Source organism: Haplochromis burtoni, unplaced genomic scaffold (assembly GCF_018398535.1).
Source record: "Haplochromis burtoni strain Fernald_Lab_line unplaced genomic scaffold, NCSU_Asbu1 Contig_28, whole genome shotgun sequence".
Classification (NCBI taxonomy): domain Eukaryota; kingdom Metazoa; phylum Chordata; class Actinopteri; order Cichliformes; family Cichlidae; genus Haplochromis; species Haplochromis burtoni.
In genome coordinates this window covers 1,299,657-1,317,304 of record NW_024582389.1, presented here as the reverse complement: position 1 = coordinate 1,317,304, position 17,648 = coordinate 1,299,657, and the positions used below count along the sequence as shown (strand labels likewise).

General features: G+C 36.9%; 2 protein-coding genes across 7 annotated transcripts in view; one reads left to right on the top strand and one right to left on the bottom strand.

The window, feature by feature from the left end:
• The window catches only part of mdga2a (MAM domain containing glycosylphosphatidylinositol anchor 2a), a 192,348-nt gene that overhangs the window by 144,372 nt on the left and 30,328 nt on the right, over positions 1-17,648 (bottom strand). The gene's annotated exons all lie outside the window — the stretch shown is intronic.
• On the top strand, positions 2,526-4,961 carry LOC121814238 (low choriolytic enzyme-like). Its single transcript, XM_042219115.1, has 8 exons — positions 2,526-2,747; positions 2,918-2,936; positions 3,056-3,103; positions 3,209-3,358; positions 3,447-3,564; positions 4,317-4,495; positions 4,585-4,666; positions 4,774-4,961. The coding sequence occupies exons 1-8, from the start codon at positions 2,676-2,678 to the stop codon at positions 4,862-4,864; spliced, it is 759 nt and encodes a 252-aa protein (XP_042075049.1). The 5' UTR covers positions 2,526-2,675; the 3' UTR covers positions 4,865-4,961.

The window sequence follows — 17,648 nt, the reverse complement described above, 5'->3', positions numbered from 1 at the left end:
AAGAGAATTGATTCATTTTTTCTTGACTGGCAATTGATTGCTCAGTCAAATAAGAGTTTCACTTCTATTCTGATGCTGTATATTGTACCAAAACCTGTGTAAAACGTATACAAATGCAATCCTCTCCAGTTAATATGTAATGTGGCTTATTTAATTACATCAGACGTTTGTTTTCTGTACAGCTGCTTTTCATTCTTTTTATTTTCCTCAAAATTTAGAAAACACTGACTTGTCACTAGTTAAGATGAAGCTGTCCTGTGCTGTTTATAAATCAAACCTATTCAACCTGTTAACTATCTATTACTATAGAATTAACAGATTAATGAAAAATATGCTTGGTTTATTCAAATGCATGATGATAACCAATGTGTTGGTTTGGAAACTTGAATTTTCACTTTTGCTGTTTTGGTCATCAGCTTCTTTTTTTCTGTTTTGTTTTGTTTAGTCATCTAAGAAACCGGCAATTACCGGAAAGTAACCAAAAATAAAATGCAAGAATTTCCCAGATTATATGTCTCAGACTTCTTGGATGGGCTGTACAATAAACCATGCACCAATACCTTTGTTACCTTTTGATATCAAAATTATGAAATTATATTTATTTTTATTTTTACTGTAGCTCCTATAATAGTGCCTGGAAATGCTGTTGATGAACAAAAAGAAGAAAACATTCATTTACCCAAGTTGAGTAAGTTGAATAAGCCATGTTCAAATATTTTCTCATGTTTTTGAACAAGTTTGTTTTCCTGATAACTGCAAGGTTTAAGCTAGTGATTCAGATTCAGCTGATGTGATGTCTAGCACTTACTAGCATGCAGCTACAACTGCCTGTGTTAGCTTCTCCCTATCAAATTGCAAACTTTAATAGAGCTTAAATGGGTGAGTTATGAATTGTTTGTTGCAGCCGAAGGCATTAGACATAAAGACCTGTGGTTCCGCTTTTGCTGGCATAACACTGGACATTTTGATGTATGATTCTATGGGAACTGATTTTTATTAGAGGCCTAACACACAGTGTAAGACAACCGTTCACACTGATATTCACACCCACATCCTGTTTAAAATTACCAAGTGGCCTCACGTGCACACCTTTGGACTGTGGGAGGAAGTCTTCATACCTGGCATTTAGGCACAGGGATAATGTTTAAAGTTCACGCAGAGAGGCCCCAGCCACCCAACAGATTCAAACACAGGATCTTCTTGCTGTGAGACTACAGTGCTTACCACTGCACCACTGTGCTGCCCACAAAACAAATAAATATGTTTTCAGAGAGCTCAACTAACCACAGCGGATGTTACTCAATATTCATCTACAGTAGAGATGTCAAATATAAGGCACTGGACCAATAGTTAGCCCTCTGCCTTTGGAAAATGTGAAGAAGGACATAAACTTTGGGCTGTATTTTCCTAAATATTACAGCTTGTCCTAATGATAAAGACCTTCCTTCTTATGGAGCAAAGTAATGAAGTAAAGTTCCGAAAAGGTCCTGTTTTTTTTCCACAGACGACAAAATAAATGTCTGGGGTTTTTTTTTTTCCTTGTTTTGATTTGTTTTTTTGACAAAATAAATACATAAATTAAATAGGACCTTTTCTGGGAATTAACAAAAACATTCTGCTTTATGATGAAAGGACAATCTGGCCAATGAGCTATCAGGACTTTTTCTGTAATTTTACACTTTTGTTTCTTACGATTTTAGCCCAAAGACTCTGAAAACAGATTTCGTTCATTAACAACAGCAGCATTTGCTTATCATTAAGAAAAAAAAATGAAACTGCTTTTTGTTATATTAAAGTATCTTGAGGTTTAAATACGTTCTTTACACCGACAGAAAGATGAATTTCACTTGTCCCAATGTGAAATGAGTTTAACATCCCTAAGCTGCAGTACATCTCCCCCTCTACAAAAAAAACAGCACACCTTTCACTGCACCATATTTCTATTAACATTATAATAGTGGTTCTATTTTCATGTTAATCTGTCAAAAGCTGCACATTTTAGTTGATCTGATCTCTAAATACTATTTTTAAAACTTACTAAAATATTTGTTTAAAACAGCGGTGCAACTATCATAAAAATTATTCTCTGGAATATATTTTTGCTGCAAAAGAAGATAGAGATCAAAACCCATGTCAGCTTCTGTTGAAGGTGGTGAACAACTACACAATCCTGACATCCCCTGACTCACAGACGCTCTTCAATTGTCTATGTAGTGCGACTTCTACACAAACATACCCCAGCCTGTTTGCAATCAGGTTATTAATGGTTTAAAAAAAATACTACTTAAAGGCAACGCCTGCAAACTCTTTAAATTGCATGATTCCACTGTTATATTTGTTATTTTTAAGATAATGCTTTGGGGCAGGGTCACATCTCCCAAGACAATCTCCTGCTGGTTAAAAAAGCCTTATGCTAAGCAAGTCGACACCAGCCTGTGGTCACTATAATCCCCCCAGAATAAAATTATCAGTGTGGAAACAGTGGGAAATGCTGGACAGGGCAGCTGTGTGTCTAAGGCAAAGCCTTCTGAACCCCTACCATTAATCTCTGTACACAGACACACCTGGACACCTTGCATATAAGCTCACACCTGACTGGGTTTTAGCATCACTTCGTTGGAAGACAAGTGAAGTTCCTGAAGTGACACCTTGACGATCAGCATCTTCGGACCAAAATGAACCTGACAACAACAGTTTCTCTTCTTCTGCTGCTGCTTCTGGGCCTCTGTAATGCTCATCATGACCATGTAATTAATTAATTAAAAAGTAGAATTGCTTGTTAATACTGCATTTACCACATGATACATCTCCCATAACATTGGTGCCTATCTTTATCTGTAACGTAGCATTCAACACATTAAATACAACAACATTAATTACAATACAAGTGAAATTTGTTTCTATCTTCTGTTCACAGGATCATGCTGGTCAGAATGGTAAGTGAACAAATCTTGGTTCATCTCTTTTGAGCTCTGTATAACTAACTGTGTCACATTGTCACTTTTCTCATTGTAACAACAAAGCTGTATGACTTCTGATTTTCTTGCATTCATAGAGATCTCTGGGGAGGACATTACCACAACCATCCTCAGAATGAACAATGGTGAGTCTTTAGTCATTATATTACAAGAGGGGGGGGGGAATACCTTTTCTCATTGTCAGTGTCAAATGATAGAATGAAAAGTCATTCTATCATTTATTTCAATAGGATCTACTGATTTTCTGGTGGAAGGAGACATACTCATTCCAAGAACCAGAAATGCTTTGAAGTGCGCAAATAAGCAATACTCCTGTCGATGGCCAAAGTCTCTCACATCTGGGACTGTTGACGTTCCTTATATTCTAAGTGATAAATATGGTGGGTTTAACTGTGGTGCATGTTACAGCACATTAACATTCATCTAGTAAAACACTTATGTCACTGATTAAGTTATTCACAACTGTAGATAATGGTGAGAAGAAGACCATTTTAGATGCAATGAAGGGCTTTGAAACAGCAACCTGTGTTCGCTTCATTCCACGCAGAACAGAGACCGCGTACCTAAGTATTGAACCAAAATATGGGTAAGTTATTTACTACAGCACTACTTGAAACAAAATACACTGCATGGAAATCACAGAAAATGACTGCATATGCAGTGAAAAGTGAAAAAACAAACAGTAAATAATTAATTTTTTTAAGTATGTTCATTTAAATAATTTGTGTAAAGGAGATGTTGTAAAGTTGGGAACAGTTTCATTACCAGATGAGAGTTCTCATACAGTCCCACACTTTGGCTTGTTAAGCAATAAAACCATCTGGTTGAGGTTAGCAATCACTGTGGTTTCAGCTAAATAAAAATAGATACACTGTGTCTAAATTTAGGATAAATTACTGTTCTTACATCAGACTTGAAACTTTACATAAATAATCCCTTCATTTTTACAGCTACTGCATAATGCATATTGGTAGAAGAAACAAATATTGTGAACATTTATGGCAATTCTAAAGATAACTTTGTAGTATTAGCTATTTGCCAATATGTTGTATCAGCATTTGTAACAAAAGTAAGGAAGAGGCACAAACCAGCCGATCCGTGCAGAGTCAGGCACAGCGTAAAAGAGTAATACACAATTTGGTGTAACACTAAAAACTTTAAAAACAATTTTAAACTGTATTGCCATGTTTGTCAAACAGTGGAAAGTTACTTTTTCAGTTCAACTTTTTTTTCCTTAGTTGTTCAAACTTTCACTCGATACATGTTAAACATCAGACTAACGTCAGCTGTCTTCCTCTGACGATCATCTCTGGCTTCTTATACTGTTTACATTTTTAGCTGTTCCTCTTTGCTGGGTCGTGTTGGAGACATGCAGGTGGTGTCACTGCAGAGGTTTGGCTGTGTCCAGCATGGTATCATCCAGCATGAGTTGCTGCATGCACTTGGTTTCTACCATGAACACACTCGAAGTGACCGCGACCAGTACATCAGAGTCAACTGGCAAAACATCATAAAATGTAAAACTCTCAAAGCCTCAATGATGACTAATTGAAATAAGACTGTTCTGTTGCTTTGTCTTTTTAATTTATTTGTCTTTCTCCCACAGATTTTTTCAACAATTTTGACAAGATGGACACCGATAATCTCAACACTAGATATGATTACTCCTCTGTCATGCACTATGGAAGGTAAGCCTGAACAAAAACACAATCTGAAGTCAAATGTACTAAGTGTAATTGTGTTGCACAGAAACAAATTCTGTTTAATCGCCTCTTGCAATTCTTCCTAATTATAGGACTGCCTTCGGAATTACTCCACAGTCAGAAACATTAACTCCCATCCCCAATCCCAACTGTTCCCATCGGCCAGACTGTTGGCATGTCTGACATCGACATTCTCAGGGTCAACATACTATTACAGTGCAAGAAGTACAACAGGAAGAAAATATTAAAAGCATTATAATAAAGCATTGTGACTTCTCCAGTATTTTCTGAGTTTTGTTTTGTGATTAGACATTCACATAATAAGAAAGGTTATTTCATATGAATTCAACCATATTTTTAAACTTCCCTGCCTTCATTCATTTTCATTTATTTCTTTTTGGTAGTTTTTTGCCTTTTATGGAAGATAAATCAATAAATCCTCAGACATTTTTTTTCATCATATATGAATTATGCCTGGAAAGAAAGGTCCTTACCATGCATAATTCTCCATTACAAGTGGTATCATAACCTAAATTAGCAATATTCAGCCACCACATGTCATCCAGACATACTGTATAAACAATATAAATGCAAACTGGTAGAGCGTCTCAGGACACACTTTGACTGAACTATTAATTCTGAAAGCTAGTAGATAATCAGAACTTATCTTTCTAAAGAAGAAGTCATACTGACTTGTTCTACCAGTGCCGTCTACGGCATCTGCTATAAGATATTAACAGTTTACTCCCACTAACACAGGTGTAACTGATAAATATACATTTTTTGATTCTGTTCTGTTCAATGTGTCACAGTTAACTCAGTGTGAGCATGTATAATACCACAGCCCCAGGCCACAAATGAAAAAAGAAAAAATAACGAACCTGGCTCACTTAGCAATGACAGCCAAAACGAACATATGCTTCACAATAGGGCTGTACAATAATCACATTTTAATCTCAATCATAAATTTCACTTATGAAACAAAATGCAAAAGCAGTCCCACACCACCTGATGACGATGTTCCTTACCATCGCTAACAGCAATATGACGAATGCACAAAGGCCAAGAAACACAGTCAAGTGTTTGATAACGTCAGTCCTCCAGCATCAACTCAGACGTCGATAAAACTAAGCCTGCACAGCACCTCAGCATATCAGACCAGCTCACAGAGATGGACCAAAATCACCATTTGGCCAAAGATATATATTTCCATTAAAAATGTTGAGTAATGAAGGCTTCAGGAAAAAACAGGAAAAAACCCTATGCTATCCCCTTGTGATATTTTTTAGTAAGTAAAATTACCTGCATTATATGCAAAATATAGCACAGAAGCGAACCAGAGAGGGATCTCCCAGCTGTTGAGTACCTTGCTATGAACTTTTATTATTCATTATAACCATTTTGGCCATAATCATGCATTATCCTTCTTCACACAAAAGAAGCAAGGTTGCAGGTTGAATCAACTTTAGGCAAGTATTTCAAACTGAGGCCACAGACTGACACGCCATTATTTTCCACAGACTCTTTTTCAGTTTGTGGAGGTAGCAGTGTCCAAACTAAACAGTACTGTTCACAAGCTGCTCATTTGCAAATAAGTTAATTGCTTAGTGTGTGACAAATAAATGACGGAGTGACAAAAACAGCTGACTTTCCAATCCCACTAAACATTGGAGGTCAGATAAACATGCAGATCATCTCTATATTGGGTCCGTGGGTCCACGACCAATTCTATGAAACATCCAGACTAGGTCCACAATTTGGACATCAATATGATGGTCAACATTTTCACTTTTGACTGGGTAATTTTTTTGGACGTCATGCGGATGTCTATGACAGGTGCAGGGAATTTACATGATTAATAAGTGTAATTTTTTTATTTACAAATATCAAGATTGTTTTTTCAACATGATACATATGAATATTGATTATTTCTAAACAAAAACAATTTAATATGTGTTATGCAGATTATCCACCAAATCTCCAGAGTAAAAAAAAGCAAGAGGAAAGCAAGGGTGACTAGAATTTCAAAATAAGAGCATGTGGAGTCCAGTAGAATATTCTCAGGAGAGAATCTCAGCTCAATATGTTGTCATTTTTCTCAGGTTGATGAAAAGTAAAAAAATAAAATAAAATAAAAATAAAATAATGACTGCTAAAACTAGTCAACAACATAATAATATTTGGGGAGCCCTCCAAAGTATATTTTTCACTAATCATCATGAGTAGTACACCAGTAATAAAAGACTGCAGGTCAAATTATCTTGAATGTATCAACAAAGATAACTTTGTAAATGAAAATAAATATTTACATTCATTTACAAACAACTTTGTATGTGCAATAAAATTCTGTTAACAAAATAACTTAATTTTTTTCCCTGAGTGTATCTTCTCATATTTTTAGTGCCATTTACTAAGGAAATAAAGTAGGGAAACAGTGGCAAAAAACAAAGAAATGAATTTAATTAGATACAAAAAAGACTGACGGGTAAATATGTGGCAATATCTTCATAATTGAGTTCATTTCCATTTTGGTTCATAGTAATTAAGTTTGGGATTTGCACATTTGCGAAGACCTTGTTTTATCTGAGTGAATCAGTACTGCAGTACACGCAGCAAGCCAAAATTCACAAGCTGACTCTCTGTGGAAAGGCACAGATGTGGTAGTACACAAGATAAACCCCTCTCCTTCTACTCCCTAACCCTGCAGAGAATTTTTTTTTCCACTTGGCCACATCCCACGCTTTTGGATGTGTTTTGTTCACCCTTTGAAATTTTATGCAGTGTTATTCTTCTGTGTTCACCCCAGTGAAAGAGAGCAGCGTTGGGCGAGAAACGCATATCAGGGGAGTTTTGGAGTGAGATAAAGAAGGAGAATGCCTGGGAGAGAGAACAGATTCCTGTTAAGCAAATTCTTCTCCTCCCATGATGTATGAATGCGCTAACAATCACAAGAGCGCTGCATGTATTTCTCCAGCGTCCTGGCTTAAATGCAGCTAAAGAAGGCCATGGCACTGGCAGTGCTCTGAGAAAGCCATGCAAATCTGAATACTTGAGATGGACACAGGTCCTTTAATGTTTCATAAAGCAGTTTCAGTTCATATCAATCGTTCTGCCCATAAAATATTCAAAATCTACTTGTTTATTGAAATATTTAACGTGCTGGCTCTGTTCAGACTCCAAGAAACTCAGAGAGATTTTTTTTCCAGCCAGCTATAAATTAACATTTTCCTGCAAATGCCTGATTAAAATAAGATTACAGATGAGCCCACGATCCCATGACTAAAGCATAAACAGGCCAAAATACACTGTGGTTAAAAATCATTCAATCAAAACATTCAATGAAAATGAGAGGGAGCTTTCTCAACTGCGAAGCATAAATCAAAACATATGGAAGGGAATATTTCTACCTTTCCTTAGACTGTTCGCACATTTCCCTCTTGGTTTTTATGCTACCGGAGACAGCCATTTGAAGCAAGCCTAATCTACATACCAAACATTTAGTTATACTGACTGTTATCTGATAACAGCTACAAAGAATTGTCTGTAAGGCTTTCACTGATGCTCTTTGACCATACTATAAAGGGCAGTGTGTATGTGACCAGCAGGGTCTCCTGCAGGATGTCTATTCTAATAAGAGCAGGCCAAGCAGAGCCAAATGCAGCCTGATCTGTGATGTCACTGGTAATACACTGGCAGGCCATAACCGCTGGCTGGATGAATGGCTCTTACCACCACATTATTAACACAGATCAGTGTACCTGCCTCTCTTCAAACACGATAAGCCTCAGCACACAGCTCTCCTCAGTTCGCTGCATGAGCTGCCTAATGTCCACCAACAGGAAATTAAAATGTTTGCTCTGACTCGTGCTACCATCCTGGCCAGTCTGACCTTTAAGGCTATTTTAAAATGTTCAAAAATTTTCAACAAGTCAGGCTTTCGACCTGTCTGGAGGAGAGAAAGGGATTTTGCACTCTGGGTTTCAATTTGTGCAAGTCTGTCCAAAAACTATATTCAGATGTCCTTAGATATGTTGAAAAAATCTGTGGTTTCTCCACAGTAAACCCTCTTTCCATAATGACCATGAGGAGATCTCTTTCTCCAGCAGATCCAATCTAAGAGATAACATACAAATTGACATCTAATGGCAAGAATAATAAAATATAGATAAACTCTTCATCTTTGAGACAAACTGGATCAAAAGACACAACTGCATATAAAATCTCTGTCTCTTTGTCTGCAAACTCTTCCAATCTAAGCAAATCAAACTTGGCACACAGATACATCCTGGGTCCCTGAAGGTTCTTATCTGTATCACATTTAAAAAATCATTGTATCATTTTAATTTCATAACAATAACATCAAATTCATATCCATAAAACATGAATTAGGCATGATATATTATATCATCATTTGGTTACCTCATAGCCACCTACCAAAATTGTCCATTTGTAGAGTTTATGCCCCTAAAGCACCTTATAAAAGCATTCTATCACTTTAATATAACATCATGTTATAATATATTATGATGTCATGATATAATATGACACAATGTGGCCAAGCAACCACCTAAAAATCACAGACCAAACAATCCTGTAGTATTGGCATGTACTTAAATTCAGGCTCTTTTAAAGAATGTCGTTACTTCTGATGTGTGTTACATAGACACAAGTCATAGATTGATAGGTGTCATAGAAAAAAGTGCTCCTCGTTATAAAAAAAATGGCAGAAACCAAAGATTTTTGAACGTTTTCTTACTTGAATACAAATTTACATTAGAGAGGGATTTCTTTATAGCCACTCAGCTAAATTTAAATTGTAGCTAGTATTGCTGCATTGTGTTTTAAAATATCTGAAAACAAATGTGAACTTTAATACAGGCTATGCATTGATCTTACAAACTAACCTTGAGTAGCTTTTCTTTTTTTCAAACATAATTAAATAGCTGAAACAAACAAAGAGAAAAACAGAGACTGTTGTTTGTGCAGTGGATTTGATTTTGGAACATAAGAGAGAGATGAAAACAACACTCACAAAAACAAGTAAATTTAGTTAGAGATGCGGTCAAAGAAAATAGAAAAAGACTGGCATACAAAGTCTGAGAGTCTTTCTTGTTGCCCTGCAGGGCCCAGTGGAGACGATTAGTGGGCTGAGAGATGGAGGCAAACTCTAACGTGTGCTATTGTTTAGGCTTTCATGAAGTTTCATTTAGCTTCTATTTAACAGATGCGAAGAGCCTGAGGCGCCACGTTGAAACATCTAAGGCTCATACATATAGAGCACACTGACGACTAACTGTCTGATGCCACTACACTCTGAGGTCTAATTAATATTTCATGCATTGTTTTCTCTGGCACAGAGATCATGGCTGACATTACTTTAATTAAAAAAGTACAGGCAATATAAATGCATATGATCTTTACAGGTCATGTGGAAAAAGAGGAATGTTGTTTTTAAAAAAATACCCTTTGTAAATGCGTAAATCAGACTGAGGCATTAGTCTACAATCCCTTTGAGCTGTGTTCGCATAGCTGCACCGCATCTTTGTTTGTCAACACTGACGAATTGCAGCTGTCGAAAATGATGCGGTCCCATTAGTGACGGAATCCAAGCTGAGACGGAGCCAGACAGAAAGCCGCTGTGGGGACAAGATGATAACAAGGTACTCATTGGAGATGTGAGGGATGGTGCTTGCGCATCACTCTCTGTGTTTGCCTGATGAGACCGGGGCAAAGGAGGAGGAGGAGATGGAGGGGTTACGATAAAGTGAGAGCAAGGGAAGCGTGGAGAATGAGAAAGAGAGCGAAAAGTTAAGGAAGAAAAAGGATGGGTGGGAGATAACATGTGACGAATTGGGGGGGGGCAACAAAGGCAATAGAGTGGTGGGGACAGCAATCAAAGACGTGAATGGGGCGAGTGAGATGACCACAGACAGACAGCAAAGAAGCGATACAACAACTAGCTTGTGCCATGAGAGATTGACAGGTTTATTCACAAGGAGTTACTGATCTCTCATCCTAGGGACCATATTACCTCTATGTTTAGACGCATAATAACTGCAGCAAAGGGAGTTGCTTCATTCAGTAAAACACTCAAATGCAGCAGGCATGATGTCATGCCACTGTATTAAGCCACCTTTCAATTTAACTATCTCTAAAATCATAACGTATTAAATGTAGAGCACGACATCCAGCAACAGCTGATTATTAATTTTTTAGGCTTTCGCCAGAGGAAACACTGTGTAACAGCTTACTGCTCAGCTGCTAACACCGAAACATGAGTTAAAAAGCACTGTCGCAATGCAATATCCACACCATCTGCTACAGATTAGCTAAATACTGCTAAACAATGCAACCTCGTTATCAGTTTTAAAAGCTATTTGGACAAAACACAAGGCCGAGCTTGCACTCCAACACGTTGATAAAGAATGAATTAAAATTTTATATCACTGCTTTCCAAGTTTGAACTCTGCTACTATTCAAATTCTGGAGCTCAATGCATAAAGGAACTAGGCAGCCAAATTGCATATAGAGTAGGATCAGGTAAAAGGTAACCGCAATATGACCACATACAATACAGGATGAATGAACGGTCACACAGACATAAAGGAGGAAATCCGACCATGCCACACTTCTTGGAATGAACATTGTGCCTCTTAAAGGTGGCCAGTTTAATTTTCCTGCAAACAAACAAAAGCTATGTTTACACATTCAGGAGTAGTCACTGTAATCCACTGAATGCATTCTCGAGTGCTCACAAATGTGTTAACGGTATTTCTTTCCTCAGTAAAGCCAATTTGTTTACAGCCATATTTAGTTGCTACTAGTCTTCTTCATCCCTCTCTTTGCTGCTGCACTGCTGCATATTTTGGCTTCTTGATAGGCTGAGTAATCTGAAACCACTGGAAAAAAAAGTGTGCGCACATGGGTGATACACTTTTTCATGTGTCTTTAAGACTTCTCTGAGGTACTGAAGACAGTTTGCATCAGTAATGCCAATTTTTAGAACTCTATCCCAATTGCAAACCATATTTTGAAACTTAACAACTTCCAAATGTATTACAGTAGTATTGAGAGGAACTACTTCAGTACCAAGGACAGCGCCACTGTCTGTTTTCCATTTGTGATTTGTGAACAATTTAGATTCTGCCTAGGTGTCCTGGCCAATATTGTTTGGTAGTTTGTTAGTTTTGAATGAAATCAGTACTGAAGCTCAGCTCTACTTGGAAAGACAGTACATACACCAAAGTTTCTATGTCACTCACAAAACCCAACCAGCCTTGTTACTGAAAGGATGGAAGTTTGTATTGTATAATTATTACAATAGCTATACAATAACAATGTTGAATTGTGCCCCATATATGTGGCAGTTATTACTATTACTATGAATTTGAAATTGTGAGCAGTGGAGAAGGTGACAGCTTCCGATCCCCATGAAGTCTTCCAAGGCCATTCGCTCCATGTTATTTTAACAGAACTTCCCTTCCTTTCACAGGTAAGACTACAGGACTTGCTATTTCAGCTAATTAGACGCCAGTCTTTTTGTCCTTGGTGGACTTGCCAATAATTCCAGCTGAATTGCGATTGTCCAACAGCTGTTCCGGATTTCGGTTAATTACATTTTGCCACTTTTTTGAGGAATTTTCCTAATTAAGTTTTTGGTTACATTTCCCAAATCCCTTTTAGCCAGTAAATTGGATCATAATTTGTAATCAAACTATATTTTAATCATAGCACATTTTTACAGTGCAGACTAAAAATCAAATGAGACTGGCAAATAGACAATAATGAGATGACAAAATTACGACGCAATCCCCAGAAGCCTAGAATCCAATTCCCAAAGGTACGACATTTATGTCTTGTAAGTGTTGAATACTTCAAGAATGTTAGCGCTCCCAGATATAGACAATAAGGGGAAATTATGTTCCTTTTTTTATCTAAATGTTTCTTTTTTCTTTGTTTACAGCATAATGTTCCTAGGAGGACATATTGTCCCTGCAGAGATTTGCTGCGCATTTAAGATATTTATAACTTAGTATACTTGTATATTTCCCAATTAAAGCTGTAATTAATGCAGCCATGTTGTGCCCCCAGGAAAAAATGTGAAACTTCGAGGATGACAAACAAAGCAAGGATCAAACTCCTAGCGCACACACCCAGACTTCCCAAACCTCCAAAACCTGGCACAAAAGGTCAAAAGTTTCTGATTGTGCTTTGAAAATGTTATTTCTATGAAATTCACTTTGATGGTATGTTTGTGGGCTCTGCGCTGTGCTGATTGTGTTTCTCCACATATCCTTTTGCCCCCAATGTACTTCCATCATATCGCCGCAGACAATTGGAAAATGTAATTTCTTCTTGTTGAATGAATGGGTTGGAGAGCACATGAACGTCCACTCGGGCGATGTATGTCTCTTTCTCGGAGCAAAGCACGCTGTCCACACGGACATGCTAAATCAGCAGAAAGGTCAAACAGTGTGGAGTAGAGAGGGAGGCCTTTAAGAACATCTTGTCTGTTTCTTTGTCCAGTCAGGGCTTTTGGGAACTATAGGCAATTGAAGCAATAACATTGTCACAAACAGGGGAAATAAGGTTTTTGTCCTGCTGTGTGAACAGTGCCTGGTACTTGGTTCCAGCATTTGAAAGCAAACTTGATTCACATCCTGCTTTACCATAAAAGTGTACATCTCTATTTGGTGAAATGTGAAAGTACGGTGGCCCTCCACTAATAGTGTAATGTATTACAAAAGTAAAGTTATCACTATTCTAGGAAATACTCTGATTTTCACCTGCAGGTTATATTACACTGATGTACTGCAGGTATCCACTACCAGCCAAGACCTAAATAAAGGATGATGGCCAAGGGTATTCTTTCAATGCTGGAAGCATTGTCATTACATTTTAAATATTATTCACTTTAAACTGATTTAAGTACTTTATTATTTTCTATTTTTTATTTATACCTTGGGGTTGCCAAGATACTTTTTCAAGAATCTTCAATTTAATAGTGATCCCCACAATCCCCACATGGAAAATGACAAAAAATAAGAGATATCTTTAAAAAAAAATAAAGATTAAAACAATACGTGCAACATTATAAATAACAACAACACTATTTTTTAAGTTCACCGATGTATTGCAAAAAAACAAAAAAGAGAGCAATATTTTAGGGTTACAATTCTCGTGGCTTTTCACTGTTGATTAAGTATAGTTGGTATTGTAGTCTTTTGTTGTTTCTGTCTAGTTGTCCATAGGCTTTTCCCAATTCAGTATTAGACTTAAGAGAAATCTAATGTTTTTAGACGCAAAAGATTGTGTTACTTAACAACTAACACTATCTATTAAAACTACAGATGGGAAAAACTACCAGTTGCTAGCTCGGACAGCTGTTTTATTATTAGCTATAGCTGCTAGCCGTTATCTCTTTGATAACAGGTAAGGCAGGTTAAAGTGGCTACTGGGTAAACACTAATAGCTAATGTTAATGCTAATGTTATGGAAACTGTTTAATGCTGTTTTATCAAAATTCCTCATAAAAACATTGTCCAGTGTTGTGAACTTTACCTAATTCAGATGCTAGTCCTTTGAGAAGCTGTGTGCCTGCTTGTCTGCAAGTATTGCACAAAGTTATTGGATCTGATACTGTTAGAAGCAAGTATCTAATAGGATACTGATTTGTAATACTGATTAGCAGTGTTGGTCAAGTTACTTGAAAAAAGTAATCAGTAACTAATTACTGATTACTTCCCCAAAAAAGTAATCCCGTTACTTTACTGATTACTTATTTTCAAAAGTAATTAATTACTTAGTTACTTTTTAAAAACACGATTTACAACCTGAAGAGGTGATAAAGCGATAGATCTTTCAGCCCAATTCTACTTTTTCTACATAATCCATCATACAAAATGTAATCAAATGGAAAGGTCTCTTTTTTTAACTTGTTTTATCAGTTTTAATCTTTTAACTTTATGCATCAAGAAAAAATTTAATTATATGCAACATTCTCTGACTTGAATAAATTAGTTTAACATTTAAACCTATTTTCTACACATTCCAGCACATAAAATAAAATATTTTTTGTGTTTACACTCAGTCTTTCAAATAGATGCAAGTAAAACACAGCAGAAAATAAATAAAGTCAAAGACTCAGCGGTCCTGTTGCTCTATTTTCACCTGTAAAGCAGGACTGCGGTAGGCGGAGGTTTATCCTGGTGCAGGTGTGCCGGCGGTCAGTTGAAGAATCCGCGAGTTTCTGTGAGTTTCCCATTACGTCGTTGCGCACTCGGTGCTTGCTCGGAAGTTTAGGGGTTTTTTCGCTGTAAAAAGAAGTTTTCTTCCCATGCACGATGGACGCTAATGTTTTTGTCACTTTTTATGGAATCAAACTCAAAGTAAGGTCAGTACTTCCACGCTTTAAACGCTGCACGCCATACTCTCTCCCACAATCGATATGTGATCCATTGTTGATGTGCACACAGCTGTTGTCACTAACGGTGCACTCGCTTACGTCACTGTCATGAGACATTCTCGCAAAAAATCACGGTTTTAGTAACGCAGTAACGCAGCGTTCCTACAGGAAAGTAACAGTAATCTAATTACAGTTTTTGCAATAGTAATCCCTTACTTTACTTGTTACTTGAAAAAAGTAATCAGATTACAGTAACGCGTTATGCGTTACTGCCCATCTCTGCTGATTAGTATCTGAATATTGAGCATTTTTTGTAAGCCTATCTTTTACTATAATTTTTGATCTGTTGATTTCACTCTGCTAAGCACTCCGACTCCCCCAATTTAGTCAATATGCCATACAAATCAAGCAGCCTTACCCTATTTTGAGTTTGTCTCAGTCGGTGATGTAAAGAACACTGTCGCCTGTTATGAGCGTTTTGCCAACAGGAAAAATACAAAATCTAATTTGATCTAATTTGAAACATCTGCCAATGCAGTACAGGTGCAGTGGTGGGAAAAAGGTTTCTAAGCAGAACACTGCATTTTAAACAAGATGATGAATAATATTTACTGCACCTGTCAGTGTTTGCAAATGAAAGTAATACAGTAATATAATGAGTAATGTAAGCACTTAACTTGCATACCAATAATCAAGTCTAGTACTATCATTGTTTGTGAGGTAACATTGTCAGTCAAAAGTAGATTTTTATAAAGACTGAGTATACTGCTGGTCACTGGTGTATGTTTAAAAAAAATCTAGATCCAATGCTAAAATGTCCAAGCAAAAGAAATAACATATCGTTTTACATATTACTGTGTGCTTGCCCTTCTAATCTCCGTTTATTAAAGCTGACAAACAATGGAGGAAAAGGGGAACTGAGGAAGGCGTACTTCTTCCAGCAACCATCAGGGTTTAAGAAAATGCACAAGTATTCATCTCAGGAGACAGGCAATCATGTTAGCTTCATTTAGACATAACGCGGGTTTACAGTTGATTATTTTTCAAGGGAGCGTGTGCTGAAAAATAGTGAAGATGGTGCTGGTGCACTATACCAGTGCATATGCTCATTAGCTTTTTCTTCAGTTCACCAGTTCTGATTATGAATCCTTTCATCATTTGTGTGAGTGTTTGCTTTTGCTTTGCTGGCAGTGAGAGTTAGCATATGTGTGCACAGTGACGTGTGAGAATGGCACCGTAAAAAGAGCATACACTGAGATTTTCAAAGCGAGGATGTTAGCTGAAACAATGTAGATATTCCACATTTTCTCAAATGTAAAGCTTTTCAACATAGCTCATGGTTCAGTTTCCATATCTGAAGAAAAGCACAATTTTCTGAGTAGCTTTAAAGTTTATTTTTCTCGGTAGTTGTTTAGCGTGGGCAGTCTTCCACACCAGTTGGCACAAGAAACTAGCTAAAATATATATATTTTTCCCTTTCCCATAACTAAGCTGACATGCTGTTGTGTGCCAGTATCATACCTCATGTGACGAGAAGCTCATTAGACCATGAAATTGAGCAATGTTACCTTGTCTAGTGTGAAACTTTTTAGGAAGAGAAATTAAGAAATGGGGAAATTGAAGAGAAGGGGGGAAAGCAGTGCAGCCAAACTACACTGTTTTCATACATTTGCCTATATAGATGCAAACTGCATAACTTATAAGCTATATGATGTTTAGATAAAATAAACCATGCTTTTGAATTTCAGAACCCCTCCTGCTTAGCCACAGATATTTTGTGCCATTTTTACCCTAAGCAGTCAGTATTCAAAGGCACACTCAGTCAGTTACATAAGACATGAGTGCAGTCTTGTCAGTCAGAAACTATAAGCACAGCATCAAACAACATTGGAAGAAATCCTGTATGTCAAAAAAGTACTAATATTACAGAGTGCAGTATTAGGGATAAGTCTTGAGCCACCCCTCTTTTTTTCATATCTTGATTCTAAAGAGCCAGTTCATTTTTAGAAGATTTTCTTTTGTTGGTTAAGCCACTTAACTCTGTCCTCTCGAACATTTGGGCATTAAACGGCAGCTAACTCAAGAGATTAACTAATGTTGTGTCTTCACATAGCAGATAACTTAGAAAAGAACCCATTTAGATTTTTGTTAAATTGGCACCTTGCTACTTGCAGCCTGTCAAAAAAAACACATCATTTGTTCCCATTTCTTTAGTTGAATCAACAAAAAATGCCAAACATAATAAAAATTGAATTTTTGCATCAACAAGGTGATTTTCAAAGCCACCTTAGCTAAAACCTTGGCATATCTCGGCACAGTATGCAGCATGTCCTTAACAACTTTGAGGAAACTGGACAAGTGCGGGAAAAAAGAAGAATTGACATGACTAAAAAAAACCAAAAAAACAGCAGATGAACAGTATCTGAAAGTCATGTCTTTAGGAAATGAAAAAATCCAGTAAAGTGAGTGTCCACAGTCATCTGAAAAACACAAGAGGCTTTGTCATGGTTTGGCCATGCATTAAACTGATGGCATTATGAACCAAAAAGTCTGTAAGTTTGT